Source organism: Oryzias latipes, chromosome 15, assembly GCF_053564925.1.
Source record: "Oryzias latipes strain Hd-rR chromosome 15, Olatipes_Hd-rR_3.1".
Classification (NCBI taxonomy): Eukaryota; Metazoa; Chordata; class Actinopteri; order Beloniformes; family Adrianichthyidae; genus Oryzias; species Oryzias latipes.
In genome coordinates this window covers 4,697,904-4,716,773 of record NC_136251.1, presented here as the reverse complement: position 1 = coordinate 4,716,773, position 18,870 = coordinate 4,697,904, and the positions used below count along the sequence as shown (strand labels likewise).

Sequence of the window (18,870 nt, the reverse complement as noted above, 5' to 3'; positions counted from 1 at the left end):
GATCTGAACACCAAATAAACAACAGACAAATATAAAACACAATAACTATCTAATGGAAAGTGAGGACATGTAATAAAAAGGTTTACAAAGTATAAAAGCATTTTAGCAAATACGCTGAACAAACTAAAGGCACGCAATCCGCCCGGATTGCATGGAATTGGGCAATCTGCAGTGAGGCTCATCTCACAGCCTGCACTGTAGTTGAATAGGAAGTACACAAGATACGGGATTTTGAGAATGAAAAATACATAAAGAATGCCTTTTAGTAGAGATTAGACAACACATTTTTGGTATTATTAGCATTTGTGATGGGAGGTGAGGATTATGACAGGTGAGGCACTGCTTTATCTGCCTCCCCTGACCACACGTCTCTGCTATGGACCAGGGTCCAAAGTAGGAGTGGATTTGTTTTGTTACAACGACAAAAACCATCTAATATATCTGGATTACCGCTCCAGTTTAATAATCCACCAAACACCTCGAGTTTTATCACCATCGAAAAGATGAAGACAAGACAAGGGTTTCCAGATGTTATGGTTTCAGATAATGGGTCACAGGAATTTCAGAGACTGGCTCCTGAATGTTGCAGCTATAGTGGTTTTGTGGGAATGTGAACACAGAACATCCTCACTGGATTGCAATCAGAAATAGCTGTAAAAACTGCACTGTCACTTCTGACAATACTAGACTATCGTAACACACCAAGTCAGCACCTAGGTACAAGTCCTGCCCAGACATTTCTAAACACCAGAACACGCATTCTTCTTGACACCACTTGACACACTCCAAACCGGTACTAAGAATATGAAAGGTCTGCTTCACAACACAGAAATATACATCCAAACAGCTGAGGACATGGAGATCTGTCGTGCGTGCGGTAAGTATGTCTTGAATTATTTGTAAAGAAATTGTAAACTAAACGCACTTATGACTGACGGGGGATGATGTCGTACAGTGTACGCCACCCTCTAGTCGTAAGTAAGTGCGAGTATTGGCTCCTCACTGACATGCTCAAATGGTGCACGCATGTGTTCAGGTGATGTGTAAGCGCTTGTAGGACGCCTATACAATGCCAACGCAAACAACACTGTAGAATTTACTCAATTTTAACAGTCTACCTGCATACAAGAACTGTGAAATGGGCGTGCAGGGAGCATGCACATATGTCAAAAACAGGCCCCTTGCACAGTGTGTACAATTTGAGGGGGTACGACACACCTGAATCTCACCTACTTCCCCCTTATTTACCCTTGCGTGTTGCTTAAGTGTTCATTGCGACCTGTCACTGGCAGCATGCCCGTAATAAAAAATGTGCATGGACATTTTCGCCCTGTGTGCTAGCCGAGTCGTCTACGACCTTGAAATTACATGCGGGTAACCTGTGTGCCCCGTACAGATTTTCCCATATTTCAGCCCAAGTCCTCCTGTAAGGGCAGTTGGGACTAAGGCTTTACTCCATATTTTTCTGATAGTCATCCCTCAGTTTTCTAACTGTTGTTCTTCCTTTAGGGTTCACAGTGCTGTGTTTTCGGTGCCACATCCTTGCTTAACTCCAGCACAGTAAGCAAATTGCATTTAAATTTCTGTTCCTCATTCTGACTCTTCGTCTAATTTCCTTTACCACCATCAGTTACTGACATATCTATGTGGTAACTGCCAAGTCAGGCCGCAGGGTGATCCACCCAGCCACTCGAAGAACCAGTTGGGTTACCTCAAATAATATTCACAATGACTTTGTTGATCTTTAAAATGTGACTTTTGAAAAGAAAGGGGGAATGTGCTAGATTGCATAAGTTACATCATTTTGCTATAAACGTTTGAGGTTTATAATTCATGTTCTGTATATTGTTTAGTTGTGCATGCCAGATAAGAAGATGGTACATTTGTCTGGTATAGTTTAAACCTGCATTTTGAAAACTGTGACCTGCCAAAGTTTTGTCGGATGTAATGAAAATGAAATGATAGGATTGTTTCCAATGTTTTTTCTGGGGGGGAAGTAAAAGTGTAACACCAACAGCTGATGTTATTGTATTTTAAATTACTGTACGGAAGTACAGGGATTTCAACTGTCACTTCTGTTAAACTGAACAGAATGAAACACCTACAATGACCTGATATGGTAGAGCAAAAGCCAAAACTCCAGGACGATCTTTGGTTTGGAGAAGGGCAAAGGCTTTTAGCCTCACCAGTTGGTCACCAATTTCCCCGTGAGGGGTACTTTTACATGACGTGGTGGTAGGACTCGTACCAAAGACCAGCAAAGTACAAAGCCACAAATGGTTGAAGTTCTAGTAACGTTTGGTGACTTTTTAAAGGGTTAACAGTTTTCAGTGACGAGTGGAATTAGCAGCACATAAAAACATGGTGACAGTCAGCTGGACACACTGGCACCATGTTTGTCTGTCAGTACAGAAACATAAAATCCCAAAAAAGATCTTCTTATTCCAATATTCCGTTAGAGTTTTTGCATTTTTTCTCAACATGTTATCTACAGTATTACTGTCTGATGCGATTGTTCAAAGTGTCATACCACAAGTTTGGCTCCTCTCTGGTTTGACGTAGTTGTCCTCTTCATTACTGGCATCTGGATCGATATACGTATCCTTAAAAGAAAAATCCAGTTACTTACATGAGGTCTGACTAGGCCAAAATGTGGGTTAAAAAAAGTTGCTTCACTTCATCAACACTGTGAATTATGGGCTCAGGGGGCAACTGTTGGGAGAGCTTGCTTGGCCTGATGGGGGTCCTCGGTGGTCGGCTTGGTGGGTTTTGCAAGTTGTCTGAAAAGAAGACGGAGAAACCGAAATGGGACATCAAATATTTACATGAAGGGAAGACTTGACGCCTTCAGTGAAGTGCGTCTTTTGTTTAGGAGCATGACTGTTAGGTTTTGCCTCATCAAAAAGAATCTGTTACATTTGAAAAAGAATGACGACATGCACATTCAGATGAATGGACTAACCGATATATTCTCCCCTTGGTAAGGTAGCTGGAGGTGGGATTAACGCTCTGTGACTTGGAGGAGGTTCATAATTATCATCATCAGGTAGATCCACGTACGAGCCGTTGTCCTGGCAACAACACGCTTTATAAGCTCAGAAAGAATAGATATTGGCTAAATCCGAACTCCTTCTGTAATCCTGAACTACTAAAAAACTATATAGTGCCGGACTACGTGGTGCCCTGGATTTTAAAAGCAATCGGACACCATGCTCACTATTTTCTTTTAAACAGCAAATATGACGTCACCGTTTTCACAAACCTGCTTAATACAAGAATTTTATGACAGCTAGTTATGAATCTACTGTGTTCTGATAATGAAAACGTTGATGGTTCCTTGAAAAAAATAAATTAAAATACATTTTTCTTTGCAAAACTTATTCAAATGCATTGTGGGCTATAATCCCCAATCTAGTGAGCATTGATGCACACTGGTTTTTTGCAGAGAATTCTGGGAGATTTCTAGGGCACTGGATTTTTTTACACAATGGCAAAGGCACTATACATAGTGAGTAGTGAAGGAAATCGGATGTAGCTCATTGGCTCAGAAAGCAGATTTTGAAAATACTTACATAGTCTGGATCATGCATTTGATTGCCATCCCTGAACTCATCTGCATACATAGCAATACAAAGATATTTTTAGAGACAAATTGGAAAAACATGCATGAGAACGGTCCTTGAATGTCTGAAATGTTTCAATTCAGGATTTGAAAAACCTACTACAAAAATGGAAGCGGCGACAAAAGAGACTGAAGACATTATTGTAGAAAAAAGGTTTCAGACTGATTTGAAGCAGCTGAATCACTGAGGTGCCTCTTTTTTTTAGCACTGAGACTAGTTTGCAGAAGTGTGCTATCAACTGAAAATGCAAAGAAAGCAGAAGACCTCTCAACCATGTAGTGAAGGGAGTAAAACGTAAATCAAAACTTTATCAGTACTTTCATGAAGTGAGCCCTTTGCAGCGTCTTTGTTTTCCCAGACAAAGGTAACATTTGGGTCAGGGACAGGCAGAGGATTTCAGAGGGGGAGGGGAAGGGAACACGGCAGCAAAAATACTTTTTAGTTCTTTAAACAATACAGAAACTAGGTAAACTACTAATAAATAACTAAACAGCTATGTGATCCGTGTAGGTGAGACAAATGCAATTGTCATTTTTAAAAATTGTCAAAATGAATTTGTTCACTTTATCATAGACTTGGAAGCCATCAAAGCGATAAAACACTGGAGGTTATTTATGTGCTGCAGGCAGAATCAACATGGATCAAGTTTAACACAAATGGTTTTATTTTAAACATAAACATCCTACAACTTTTATCCCTAGAATGCAGGAATCTTTAATATTTAATGTTATTTTCATTCTGTTGCTGTGAGGATTCTGCAGTTTAGTCCAGGTTTCAGGGTTTTTGGTCGTGTTCTGTCCTGTCAGTCAGTCCGGGTTTATGTTAATCATCCACAGCTGTCTTCATTCCTGTTCATTGTCTTCAGTGTCTGGTTTTCAGTTCTACATTGTAAGGTCATCTGTTTTTTTTTTATTTCTCCACAGTTTTTGTCCCGTTTAAATGTATTTATTAAGTCGTTACGTTTCTGCCTCCAAGCCCAGTTTTCTGCATTTTGGTTCCTACATCTCCAGTTCCTGACAGTTGTATCCAACTTGTTCTGTGTTGTGATTCAATGTCAGCTAAATTCTCTTTTGCATCTTTTCCCCCAAACACAGGCTTTTGATGTGATTGGAAAGATTTTTATCCAGAAGATTGTGAAACTGAATAATACAGAGTTTAAAGAAGGCAAATCTAATCAGAAAATAATACGTTAAACAAGTACATTTAGTGTCAGACCCGACGTGAGGAAGCTATGAGCTTCAAATTTTCTTAAAAATTCCCTCTGTGTTTTATTTGGAACTTAGTACACAACTTCCTGTCCCGTCACGATCTGCTCTGTGTTGAATTGATGCGCCGCTCAGACGTCTGGCTAAAGTGAAAAGGGATTCCTTGACTAATATAGATCTTTGGCTCTGAGTCCGAGCGGAGCTGCAAAGACAGAAGCGGCAGATCAGAACTGCCGGGTTACAAGAAAATGGGTTCGATAGAATACCGGGGGGTTTACAGCCACGTTTTTCTGGTATCTTTACCAGAAGATTATTTATGTCAATAAAAAAAGAGGGCACTTTTGAATACGAGGCAAAAAGGGCAGGTGCTCAAGCACCCCTAGGGCCCAATGAGTGACCGGCCTGTTGGGAGGTATGACCTTGTAAAGAGTCAAACATCCTAAAGTTTCAGACCGTCTTGAGTTAAAGCCGTGTTAAATGTTTGGACAAACGTTTTGAAGAAACTGCGTTCATGTGGAACTGCAGCTTTAACTGCAGAAACGTCTCACCTTTGTAGTCTTTTGCAGGCAGGTTCGGGAGCGGCTTGTTTTTCAGCCTTTTATGTCAAAACAGAAAAAAAGGTTTTGTTTAAAATGCTCACAGCAGCAAAAATATCTCAATAAAAAGATGACAACTTTTAGGAAACTTAGTGTCAGCAAGAATTAAGCTACCTTTAAGAATCTAATGTGATTGCTTTGCTAAAAAAAAAAAAAAACGAGAATGAAAATGTTGTCAGTCTCACACCTTCAGTGCGTTAAATAATTCATGTCAAGAGTGGAAGGTGAGGGATCAGACATCTGTCTAGGTTATTTCTGACTCGATACTCGCGCTGTCTTATTCCAATGGCTGAGAAAGAGGAATTGACTTTCTGCAGTGATGCGTGGAGCCAAACGTGTCAACAGATGTTCTCTGGAACCTACAGAAGAACGTGGCGTTTATGTTTTATCACGGAATCTTACCTTCTAAGTTTATCCAGCAGGCTGCCATCGTTTTTCCTAATGTCTTGGACCATCTTCTGAAGCTGCCTGAAAACACAACACAGAAAGTCAGCTTCAGATTTGAACAGGTTACTTACTGTGTTTGTGTGACTTTTCCTCATTGTCTTTGAATTTTCTGTAAATGCAGTTGATGTAAATGTAGTTCAAAGAAAACGTCTCCGGCTGTGAAGACGCACAGCATTCGTGAAGGAAACAGGAAAAATACGATCTTACCGGATCTTTTCAGTGGCAGGAGCAGCCAGTTTACTCAATGCCTCCATGTTTCTGTCTAACCTCAGGCTTTTAGATGTTCTGCTGCTGTTCTTCTCGTTCATTTGGGCCACACGGCCAGATTAGTGACAGAAATGCAAATGAAACCTGCTGTGTGAGTTTGACTTCAAGAAGTGAGGGCGGTCATTCTGCCTGAACCAAAAAAAAAAATCACTTCTCATTTTTGACTACATCATGGTTGAATCATGGGACTCGTTTTTGTTTTTTCTTTAGCTCCTGCCTCAACTCCATGTGACCAGCTGCACAAACCTATTCAGGCTTAAAGGAAACACCAAATGAAGGATTTTGACAGCAATGGCTGGAACCTGCGATAAAACATTTGCTGAACGTTGCAGTTTTTATCTTTTGAAAGTCAATACGAAAAAAAGCCGAACACGTTTCACAAAGCTGTCAGTAGACTTTAAGTAGTGTAGATTCAATAGGAAAACAAATGTCTGCATTCAGGTGGGTGTTTAGCAGTGGATAGAACCATCTTCTAATAATAGCGGGATGATGACTCGTCATCATGACAACTTTGGGCCTCTCCACATGAAATAAAAGCCAGTTGAGGTGAAGCAAAGAGGAAGTGGTGACACACATCCAAGTTTTGAGAAAGTTTACAGGAAGCATTTGCTCATGATTCCCTGAAACTACATTTTCCAGAAAAAAAGAGCACTGGACATTAGTCAGATGATGCACGGTGGAGGTGGGAGAATGGTTGGGTCTTTATTAAGCCTGTTTGAGATTAGGATAAATGAATTAAAAACAAAATGTTTGACATGATGACCCAGAGCAGTGCAGCAGCTCCAGACCAAACACTGCAAAGGACCTCCAGTGAGTTACAGGCCGCCAAACTACAACGTATGTGGAGCTTTTCAAGGATGTTTGTTTCCTCTCTAATCTTTGAGAACCAAATATCTCACAACATAGCGACATCATGTGCAGTTTATGGCATCACAGACTCAGTCAGCTGTGTTTCGTTCCCACCTACGTGACTCAAGACAAGACGGTTATTTATATCTGTCCTGCTGCGTTTGAGGAACGTTTTCAGCTCTGTGATTTAGGCTTTTCTGTAGAACTGGTGGGGAACGTTGTTTACATCAGCCTCTGGCAAGAAACTTCATTTCTGTTTTAGTTCAGCATAGAAAACAAAGCAGAAGTGGAAAAGTTCAAATGTCACAAAACGTATCAGGAACCTATTCCATTAAGAACAGAGTTAAAGTGCAGAAAATGTCCTAAATGGGGCTTTGGAAAGAATTTTGCTGTAGAGTGAAGCCAAACAGGCAACATGCAGAGAAGTTTAAACATGTTTGATGCATTTCACTATTGCTTTGGAGATCAAAGAGAAAAAAAAAATCTAATGAATCCTCATGACTGTAACATATTTGGCTCCCTCACAAATCTGACCTGATCATTTCTGAAACAGGCAAAAGCAATCCAACAATGTTGTTGTTCTGTGTTAAGGTTTCATTGCATTTCTCTACTGGAATGAAATCCAAAAATACTAAGCAACCCTAAATCAACCACATTTCCAGGTTGAGTTTGCATGACGCTCAGAATGCAGAGTGAAAAACACAAACACATCTCTAAAAGTCTGACACAGGTGCAAGCAGGAAGGGAAAAACAAGTCCCATCTGCTCACACAAAGAGAAATGAAACTGTGGCACAAACCAGCTGCGACGTTGCACACCCGTAGACACCCTTGAACTTTAGTTCTGGAGTGTTTTCCATTTTCAAGTGAATAAAGAAGTTTCAGAATCCGTCTAACCATCAGCCTCTGATCAGCCAACCCCCCAGCTGCAACCGCCTCTTCACACACAGCTCAGACTCTCATCATCCTCTTTTCTTCTGCAAGACTACAGAGTCAAAATGAAACTCTTCTTCCAGAGACCGAAATATTTTTATTTATAGTACGTGAAACTTTAGAGAAGCTGGATGTTGCACATGCTCCTGCTTCAGCATCTTCTGAAGGGCTCATGTTCACATCGTGTGCATCCCAAAAACGTCACTGCAGGAAATCAGGATGTTGTGGACCTTCAGAGCTCCTGAGGATGTTTGCAGATGCCACACTGAAGCATCTTTAAAACCCATGTGATCATGCTGACACCTTAAAACAGGGAGCTGAATAAACAAAACAAGCTGAGAGAAAAGGGATTTTCTGTCCTGAGATGAATCTAGATTAGGATGAAGGAATTCTGAACAGTTCAGTGACAGCGGACCTTCTCTCAGACGTTTACGGAACAGACGTGTCCTCAGTCAGAGGCTCCTTTAGGGCTTTTCTAAACCGGCTCTGACACCAAAACAGTCCAGCAGAAAGTTTAGCCCAAATGTCTCATGAGTGAATTTACAGAATAATCCGTGTTTCTTAAATCTTTTACATTTTCCAGCAGAGAGCATACCGGTATCTTCATGACTGTTATTGATTGACTGATTTCAAGCATTAAAGTTAAAGCAATAAAGAATGAACATAGATTTATCAAACTCATCACAGAAATTATGAAATGCCTAGATAAAAAATAAACAGAAAATAAAACAAAAAATAAATCACATTTGCTTAATTAAATACATTGATCATTACTAAAGTATAAGTAGAGCTTGATTTCTTGCTCTACTTGAAGAAGAAGTGATCTTATTTAATCCCACCCCTACAGAGTTCATTTATTTGATAGTTTTACATAGTTTTTCTAATCCGGTTCTGATCTGATAGATTCTTCTCAAGTTACAAAATCCAGTTCTTATTGTTGATTGATTATCTTCAGAAAACAATGATTCATGATTTCAGTAAACAGTAACGGTAACCGTTGTGTAATAATCATTGATTATCATTAGAACACATGATCACAATAAACCAGAAATTATTGCTACACATTGCAGATCAAGTAAAGAAAATCAATAGCTTATTGATTGTAATGTAAACATTTCAGTAATCATTATTGCACATTACAATGTAAAACTCATTGATTGTAATTAAAAGAGCTTTGGTTATTTCACCACAATCAAGTTCACACATGGATTTGGAATTATTCAAACACCTGTTGATCCTTAACTCCTCTTATCTTCATATCCTGAAATCAGAGTTTCTTTATACATTTTCTTCAATATTTGAATATTTCAACATTTCTTGAGCTCATTACTTAAACCGTTCCAAAGTTTAGTGCCACACACCGACACACAGAAACTTTTCTTTGTGGTTCTTATCAGTTTGATCTTGAAGTTCCTACATCCCCTCAGTCTGTAACCTCCTTCATTTTCTAAGAACTGTTTCTGGATATTGAAGTTGTTGATGTAAAAATCAACAAGGTCATAAAGCTTTAAAAGTCTAGATTGATAAAATAATTGTTTTGTATGATCAAGATAGATAGATAATAAGAATTGATGAAGAATCTAAATGTAAAAAGTCTTTTGTTTTGGAGGCATCTTCTGGTTAAAACTAAATCGGAGTAATTACGTCATGACACGCTGCAGCTGTATGTCTTCTATTAAATAATCTCCATCCAGCCGTTTTCAGAACCTGCTGCATCCCTTTTGTGGTAACGTGATGGCTGGAATCAACCCAGTTACTGTTGGATGTCTGGGACAATTTAGTCAGTAATGAACCTATGCAGCTGGTGATGGGACTGTGGGAGGAGAAAACCCTCACATGCACGAGGAGAACATGAAATACAAAAAGGAGATTTCCCTCAGGAAAAATCTTTAGATACCGACTACTCTCCTAAAAGAAACTGAGAAGAAAAGAGATGAGAATAAAGTCCAAACGTTTTACTCACGGTTGGTAAACGGGACTAAACTTGATGAGGTCGGTCTCTGACAGATTCTATAAACAAAAATGAACAAAGAAAACAATGAGACTTTGTCCTTGATCATGTGGAGAAGCAGGAGAAGCTCACGAAGTTTCAAATTCTTTAAAAACAAACAGGCGGGTGAACCAGAAACACGTTTGCCAGTATGGAACAGCAGATGGCAGCACTTCCTTCTTTCTGAAGGTCTCAGCAGCTCAAATCAGTAAAGATTTATCATAATGACATCATTATGTCATGTCAAAACTAAAAAGGAAAAAAAGATAATTTGAACACAAGGAGCCCAAAATCCTGCATAACAAACACAATAATAACATTTTTATCAGGAAGTCCTGAAGTCTGTCATCATTTAATCCCATTTTCTCGTCTATAAGAAAAAGCAAAAACAATGATTCCTAAATAAACAGAAAATGATTAACATAAAATATGCAGCAAATCTGGCAAAAGTATGTATTTAAGTCGTAATTACTTTCCCTCTTTTATTGAAAAAATGTTGTAATGCAATGAAAACCCTGCAACACGTTCGACTGAGCTGGATGTTTGGATTTTGGGCGACAGTGGCTCAGGTGGTTGAGCGGGTCGTCCAATGACCGAAGGGGTTGGCAGTTCGATCCCCGCTCCCACCAGCCAACTGTCGCTGTGTCCTTGGGCAAGACACCTCACCCTCCTTGCCTCCACTGGAGTGTGAATGTGCATGTATGATCCCGGTGATGGTCAGAGGGGCCGTGGGCGCGAACTGGCAGCCAGGCCTCTGTCAGTCTGCCCCAGGGCAGCTGTGGCTACATCAGTAGCTACCATCACCAAGTATGAATGAGGAGTGAATGAATAATGGACATGATGTAAGCGCTTTGAGTGACTTGAAAAGCGCAGATAAATCCAATCCATTATTATTATTTGAGGAAGAGGAATGTCCCATGAGGAGGAGACGCATCACAATAAGGATGGAATCATGGACAGGCCTGCAGACTCACCTGGGGACTTTATTTTAATTTTATTTAACCTTTATTTTACCAGGAAGTCCCATTGAGATAAATCTCTTTTTCAGGGAGACCTGGGCCGAAAGGCACCATCACTATAAAAACATAGTATTAAAACACTAAATTGGAAATAAAACACAATTAAAATGAACAATACCACTAAAAAGGTTAAATCATGAACTATACAGTCAGGTCAAGAGTGACATGTTTCTTTTAAAAGCTCAAAAAGGTTTGCTTTAAAGCAATTCAAAGGAATGAGGTCACATAGACGCAGAGTTTTGAATATTTTTCCAGGAAGCGTAGCGGAATTAGAAAAGGCTGTTTCTCCTAATTCTGTGTGGGATTTGGGAGTGAAGAGTGAGAATTATATATGCTGTTAGCTGGAGATAGAAGACGGCACAGGCAGAATAACCTTACAGGTGAAGATCAGCCAGTGGTTCTGTCTGACTCTGAGTACAGACCAACAGAGCAGAGAATCCGATTCACAGTTATGGCTTGTGGAAGCAGGGTTAGTGATAAAGGCTGGGCAATGTGAAGAGGCAGCATTCATGTAGAGAATGTCCCCATAGTCCAAAACTAAGAGGACGGTGCACTGAACTGACGACTTTTTCTCCCACCAGTGCCTTTAACTGATGATGTAAATGTCTGTCTACAGGAAAAATCATTGCATGACCCCTTAGAGCAGGGGTTTAAAACATACGACTGCTTTAGTCCGGCCCGCCAGGTGCTTTACTCCGGCCCGCACATGAAGAGAAAAAATCATAAGGATTTTTAAAAAAGAAAGCACGTTTCTAGTCCATTCCTGTGGCGAGTTATGATTTATTAAAGAAATAACCGAAATGCGCAATTCCGCCACTAGGGGGAGCAAAGGAAAAGCAAAACAGGTGAAAATGCATAAATATGCGCGTGCCAAAAGTGAAACCTAACAGCTCTGTGTCTGGGTAGGCAGTAGTTGGGTGGTAGTTAGGTGCAGTGGCGGTTTTTGATATGGGCGATGTGGGCGGTCGCCCAGGGCGGCACTTCATAGGGGGCGGCATTGGCCGTGTCCGATGAGTAATGTCCTACATACAATATTCAAAGAGGTAGCTTGAAGTTTTAATTTGAAATTACTTCAGCAGCCGACACTTAATACTTTTATTTTTGACACATCAGACTCTTAATAATGTCTTCCTCCTGTTTCCTCTTCACACTTATGGTGCAAAAAAAAAAAAGAAAAAAAAAAAAAAAAGAATAATTTAGAGTGAAACAACATAAAACAGGCACATGAAAAGGATTTAGGCAGAACAAACATCCGTGCTCAACCCAATTTCGACAAAAGCAGGCAATGGGGATTATTTCCCACAATTCTTTGTGCAAGACGCTTGCGGCCACACCTCTTTGCGGTAGTCTTTGGAACATAAGTAAAAAAACTCGAGAGGGGAGCGCAACTCGCCGGTGGCTGGCTGAATCACACTAAGAGGTGATTGGGAGTCTTTTTCTATCTGACAATCAACTCTGGGCCGCAGCTGCGCCTCCCGTCATAGAGACGGAGCCGCGTGTGTCAGAGGGAAGGGGAAGGGGGGGGGGGGGGGGGGGAGCGCAGACCATTTTATATGGATTGAGGTTTTTTGGAGGATTTCTACTGTTGGTGTTGCACAAATTTAGGGAAATGCCAAATATTTTTGGAGTAATCCCACTGATGAGTTCTAAGATTTAGTCTTCAATGTTTTATAAGACCTAAACATATTAATCACATTAAGTTTTATTTTTTAGATCTAATCCCTCTGATATGTTTCACAAAGACACACACAGGACGTCACACATTAAGAAATTATTGCTAAAAACGAAGCAGGAGTCCAGCTCTAAAAAAAATGCTCTAAAGAATGATGAAAGAGCAAAAAAAATGGAATTATTTGATATGTAATTTCTTATTAATATTTCCAGGCTTTCTTTGTTTTGTCCTGCAGCATGTTCATATTTGTATAATTTTGACAGAATATATTTCTATGGAGAACAAAATATTACAAGTTATTTAAGGTTTAACTTGAGTTATTCTGGATTAATGTTCCTGTTTTTAATCATATTTATGTTCAAAAAGTTCAGTTTAAAAGGTTTAAAAGTTTAGCTTTAGTGTGTTCAGTAAATGTTTATCTTCTTCAGGCAAAACCTTAAGCGTGTTTTTAACTTAGGCCCCTGTGTGACTGAGTTTGACCCCCCTGTAATACGAGTCTAAAAAATCCATGCAATTTTTGAGTAAAATGGCTAAATAGAAGATAGGGAACACAACAGGATGTTGTCAAATTTTGTATGTGTGCGGGGGGGGGGGGGGGGGGGGGCGCTGGTGGGGTTACTCGCCCAGGGAGTAAGTTAGTGTAGAACCGCCACTGGTTAGGTGCCTGTGAGCCTCACCGCTGTTAGGTTGCTATAGATATAGAATGATCAGTAGTGACACAATAATGACCAACATGTTAAAAAGTAAAAAAGGTTAAAGTGAAGTCCAAAGCTTTCCAGGAAAAATGGACATTTTTATTTGTTCACAGAGCTGAATTAAACCAGGAAAAGATTCTTGGACATTTCGTTGTGTTTTGCACACTTGAATGACAGTAAAAGGATTTGAATCCTGACATTGATGGCCGGGTGAAGTTTCAGGAGAGAGAGGGAGGTTAACTCCAAACTCTTATGTTCACAAATGTTTGCAAGTTTAATTTAGTGTAATTATTTAATGGTTTGGATATTTACATTTTAGGCAGGTGTTTCATTTTTTTATGTAGCCCCTCTTGAGTTTATTATTGTGAATGCTTCAGTGTCAGATGTAAAATAAACTTCCAGACGCAGAAACACTTGTCCATGCCTATATCTCATCAAGGCTGGACTACTGCAACTCCCTTTTTTCTGGCATTCCCAACAAAAATATAAAAAAAACTTCAGTACATCCAAAACAGTGCAGCCAGAATCCTAAAAGGAGTCAGGAAATATGAACACATCACCACCATCCTGAAATCGCTGCACTGGCTTCATCCCGTATTGAATTCAAACTTCTGATCATCACCTACAAATGCATGGCCGGTCAGGCACCACCATACCTCCAGGAACTCCTCGTTCCCCAGAAACATACCCGTACCCTCCGTTCATCAGGCAGCTTCCTTCTTCAGGTCCCCCCCACCAGGCTCCACACGATGGGAGACAGAGCGTTCTGTTCTGCTGAGCCGAGGCTTTGGAACTCCGTTCCTATCAATCTGAGAACATCACAGACCCTGGACTCTTTTAAAGCCCTTTTTAATACATTTCTCTTTAAAAAAGCCTATGATTGCTTATAGTTTAATTTTTTGCTTGCACTTAGTGCTACTTTTATATTTTTAGGTTAGTTTTGTATTAAAATGTGCACACTCTCTTTTTAATTGAGTTTTATTCATATCTTGTAGCACTTTGAGGTTTCATTTAATGAAAAGTGTATTATAAATACATTTTTAATTAATTTATTAATATTCAGTCTGTATAAAATTGAATAGACCTTTTTTTAAGTGAATTTTTTTTTATTTAAGATCCTTTGGCCTCTGTGAAAGAATGTGTTATAAGAAATGATTAGGTTACCATGTTGGTTGAGGCATGTATTCCAATTGAGTAAAAAAAACAAAAACAAAGCTGTTATTTTGCCTTTACGTTACTGCTCCGGCCCACTTGGGATCAAACGGGTTGAATGTGGCCCCCGAACCAAAATGAGTTTGACACCCCTGCCTTAGAGCAATGCAAACCTTCCGAACTGATTCTACTGTGTGTAAATCACTCTTTCATGAAGAAGGGCTACCACCTTCAAAGAGATGAACCTTGACTTCATGGATGTAAAATTATGGCTTCCTCTGGCTTCCAGAGACAAAAAAATAAAATCAGATTTAGCCAACTGACTTAGACACAGCACCAACCTCTGTGGAAACACGGACAACTTCCATCTTAATTTAGTCAGAGGAGCGTTGGCGCTTGCTCAAATGAGAGCCAACAGCTCTGTCAGCTGCAACTCTCCCATCGTGCAGCTAAAGTCCACACTTTGACGTCACGTCAAGTTTTATTTCTGTTCTGACACAATCATGTTATTCATAGAATATAATCTAGTGCAACAATCTTTGCATACTGTGGTGTTTTCTCATCCTCTTCAAACTTGTTTGTGTTGTGTTGTGTGTTTTGACAGCTCACAGGAAGGAACAGGTAAAGAAGCTGGAAAAGGAGCGTCCCAAAGCTGCAGAGACTCACAGCCAGGGAGGTGTCTGGAATGATGATGATGATGATGATGAATATGTGCATGTGTATGTGTGCATATTGATACGTATTCTACTTTGTTAGCTTCCTGTTAAATTACAGTATTCCTTCTACTTTTATCCACCGTTTTCTGTGATTTTATGTAAGACTTCTGGTGTTGTTTTGTGATGTGTTCAATAATGTTCTGGGAACAAATAAATCAAAAGAAAGAGGCCGGTCCAAAGGTGGGTGGGAGGGGCTTGTTCTGCTGATGATGGGAGGTGCATATCATGAGGGCTGTGGGAGTGGTCAACAACAGGAGGCTTGGGGGGCGGGGGGGGGGGGGGGGGGGCGGTTATGAGGCTGGAGGACATGCTTGGTTCTGTGGGGACAAATCTTGAAGCAGGGCATAAAAATTCAGCAAATAAAAATTTGCCAAATTTTCAAATATTGGCTACAATTTTACAGTTTTATTTCAGAATTCACTACAAACAATTGAGCCATGTGTCATTTCTAAGCATAGATACAGAATCAAACATCCATGCATCTGTTTTTCAAACCCGCTTTATCCCTTTCTGTGTCACAGGGTTACTGGAGCCTATCCCAGATGCTGTTGGGACTCTGTCAGGATTTAAACCAGATCCTTCTTGCTGTGACGTAAAAATGTGAAATTATTATTTTAAAAAATCAGATACGAAGCTCCAAATGCTGCTTCATGATAGAAACTGAGAGAGACCCGAGTTTATTCCTTTCACACTGAGAAGATTCATGTTTTCTAGGAGGGGTTGTTACGGTAACTGCAAGAACCCGTCTGCCAGGTCGTCGGGTCAAGTAGTTTTCTTCTGATGTAGTGTAACACAAAACAGGAAATATGGTGTCTGTGTTATTTTAAGGCTGACATTCATCACTGCGATGATGAGGTACTGACAGAGTGGTTTACTGGCAATGCATCAACGTGAAGCTCTTTAACATGTAAAACCTTTCATTTAGTCTCATCATCTGGGAAACAAAAGTCACAACAGCTTTTGTCTCCCTGATGAAGTCATTAAACCACAGTTTATTGATCAACAATGTTAATGTCCAGCACAGTCTAAAACATGTCAGGTTTAAACTGTCTTTGTGTGAGAGGCCTCGTTTTGTGGGCTGAACCTGTGAAACTGATCTTATAAACTGAGTAACGAAGGAGAACATCAGAACAAGGTTAAAACCAGCCAACGTGAAACGTTCTGAGGGAAAAAAAAGTCGTCAACGTGCTTTGATTCACTCTGTGAAACGACACTCTCAACTCCACTCGTTTTCAAGCACCTTTACCCTAAATAGTTGGTTTGAAAGTCTTAGAAAAGCCTTAGTCACGTGTAGCTGGACAGATACCGTGGAGGGCTGTGGACAGGAGTGGCTGCATCTTAAAGGGAGCACAAGTGTCTCTTAAAGTTCCCTTGAGGCTCTTGTGGCCATCTTAACCCTTGTGCTGTCCTATGGGGTCCAGATGACCCCATCCTTACATTGACGTGTCTTCCCTACCATGATAAAGGTGAAAAGGATTTCATGTAATCCATGGACACCAGTGAAGATCACAAATCATTGAAGAAAAAAGGTTCAGCGCACTGTCTAGTGGGTCTAGATGACCCAACTCCCAACGTTAAAGTGCCTTAGGGTAAAGGGTGGTATGTGTTTCATGACGCTTTTAGATTTCGATGATGCAAGCTACAGGCACCTGTGCCATACAGGTGATGCTGTCGCACAGGGCCCTCTAGGCCACAGTCCGGTTGTTAGTACTGACTCCTTACTGACTGAGCACAATGGCGTGCACGTGATACATACGTGCCCGTAGGATGCCCAAACAAACTGCACTCTGATAGTTTAATGCCCTCATTTCTAACAATCAGGCTGGAGTCAGGGAGCGCCTGATAATCACATGACCACCACTTACAGGCTCCTTGCAGAGGATTTGAGGGGTTGAAAGAAAAGGAATATCCATTCTCACCTACTTCCCCCTTACTCACCCTTAGCTGTTGCATACGTGTTCACTACAACCTGTAGCCCGCAGCATGTCCGTAGAAAAAATATGCATGAACATTTTCCCCCTACAGGTTCACCAAGTGGTCTACAATCCTTAAATTCCGTGTGGGCCACTTGTGTTCCCCCTACAGGTTAGCCTATTTCCACCCGCAGAGAGAACGCATCCAACTGTGGGGCAGCTGTGACTGAGTCTGCAGGCTCCATACTCATGCAGCCTTTTTTTGCTCTGTGACTTTCCATCAATGCACTCACAAGCTAATATCTGACAGTACTTGCTGTTTCCCTTGTCAGGTTGGAAAAATGAAGATTAATTGAAGAATGTAGCCAGAGGGATGGTCCAAAGGACCCGGTTTGGCCAGATCAGCAATGCCCAAATCCCATGTCAGAGCAGACGTTTGATAAGAGCAAAGCTGTCTGGGTCTATATAAGTGTGGCCCGTCCTGTGGATTGTAAAGTGGATGCGATGCACAGAAGCAGGAAGTGACTCCCTCGCTGAGCTGCCAACACAGACAGCAGCTGGCAGCTCCTCTGATCCTCCAACACTTCTGTTTTACCTGATCAAACAGGACGGTCCTTCCTCCTTTGTGTTGAGTGTCTGTCACCCACGTCTGCACTGCAGTGCAAAGCATTCCATGGTTTTTCTCTCACTCCAAACTTTCTGCTGAGGGAGAGGCAAACTTTCTTCCTTCATCTGAGCAGAGCTCGATGTTGTGTTTGCAATTTAGATTTGTGCTGCCTGCTAACTGGTGCTTATTTATTTGAGGATTTGATAGTCTTTAGCCCATCAACAGTATAAACATCACATGAATATTCAAAGTAGGCCAAAGGCTCTGCTCAGCAGCAGCACATGGATGGAGCCCTCAGTACAACCCTCCCCTCATCCTTAGACACATGCTGAGCTCCTGATGAGTCAAACAGAACTTAGTCTGAATGTTCCTTCATCCTCTAATGCTGGGAGAGTCTCCGCACAGCGAGCGAGGACACCTGCCTGCTTTACATACATTAAATGAGAAGGAAGCCATTTCCAATAATATGAGGAAAGTAAAATGCCACAACTGCTGGAATATTAGGTTGCAAGCAGATTATTTTTCTGCTCAGATAATTCCACTCATGGAGCAGAACTAGTGTTCAAACTGTTTTACAAAATCTTGTTTGAGTTCTGTTGCTAAATAAGGGAAGTGCTGTTTTACAGCCAGAGGAAATTTCGGGCTGTTGGTCCAAGTCAGAAGAGGAACTTCATGGTTGCAGCGAGAAAAAGCCCTTCTAATAGAAGAACTGAAGGATCATGTTAAAAAAAAACAAATGCTAAACTGTAGGACTTAAAATATGATATCCAGTAAATGAAGGTGCTGAGATTCAATGGTTTGCTGTGAGCTTTTAAGTTCCCCTCCAATAATCTTTTTGATCTATTGTAAAAGTGTTCTTAGTGGTCTTTTAATTGAGATCAAGTTATTTTTAGCCAAAATCTAAATCCCGGTGTCATTTTTAGGACATAGTTTCTGCAGAGCAGCAGGAGTTCATCAAAAATTCATTTCTGAGTGGCTTTGAGTGACCTCACCCCTTATTTCCCATGATACCTTGGTTTTGCACACTCTCCCGCTAGCTTACAGCCCCTCACAACCCTAAAACATTGACCAATATCAGAGCTATCAAGCCCTCCAGTTCTGATCCAGATTCCAGCTCAGACCAGGAAAACAAAGACGTTCTGATCTTTTGGTCTGACAGTGGATGATCAGAATGGAGCAGAGCAGGGA

The 18,870-nt window shown here is 40.7% G+C and overlaps 1 protein-coding gene across 4 annotated transcripts in view; it reads right to left on the bottom strand.

The window, feature by feature from the left end:
• blnk (B cell linker) overlaps nt 1–18,870 on the bottom strand; it is a 28,628-nt gene that overhangs the window by 7,233 nt on the left and 2,525 nt on the right. For 2 of the 4 annotated variants that reach the window (XM_020709253.2, XM_011484027.4), the window contains 7 exons: nt 9,882–9,928; nt 5,827–5,892; nt 5,377–5,423; nt 3,573–3,613; nt 2,963–3,071; nt 2,677–2,780; nt 2,531–2,603 (listed from right to left, as the gene is read on the bottom strand). In XM_020709253.2, the coding sequence (XP_020564912.1) occupies nt 2,531–2,603; nt 2,677–2,780; nt 2,963–3,071; nt 3,573–3,613; nt 5,377–5,423; nt 5,827–5,892; nt 9,882–9,928 (487 nt within the window). Of the gene's footprint in view, nt 1–2,530; nt 2,604–2,676; nt 2,781–2,962; nt 3,072–3,572; nt 3,614–5,376; nt 5,424–5,826; nt 5,893–6,078; nt 6,271–9,881; nt 9,929–18,870 lie in introns of those variants that run through there. The other 2 variants (XM_011484028.4, XM_078932489.1) reach the window with 2 other exon arrangements.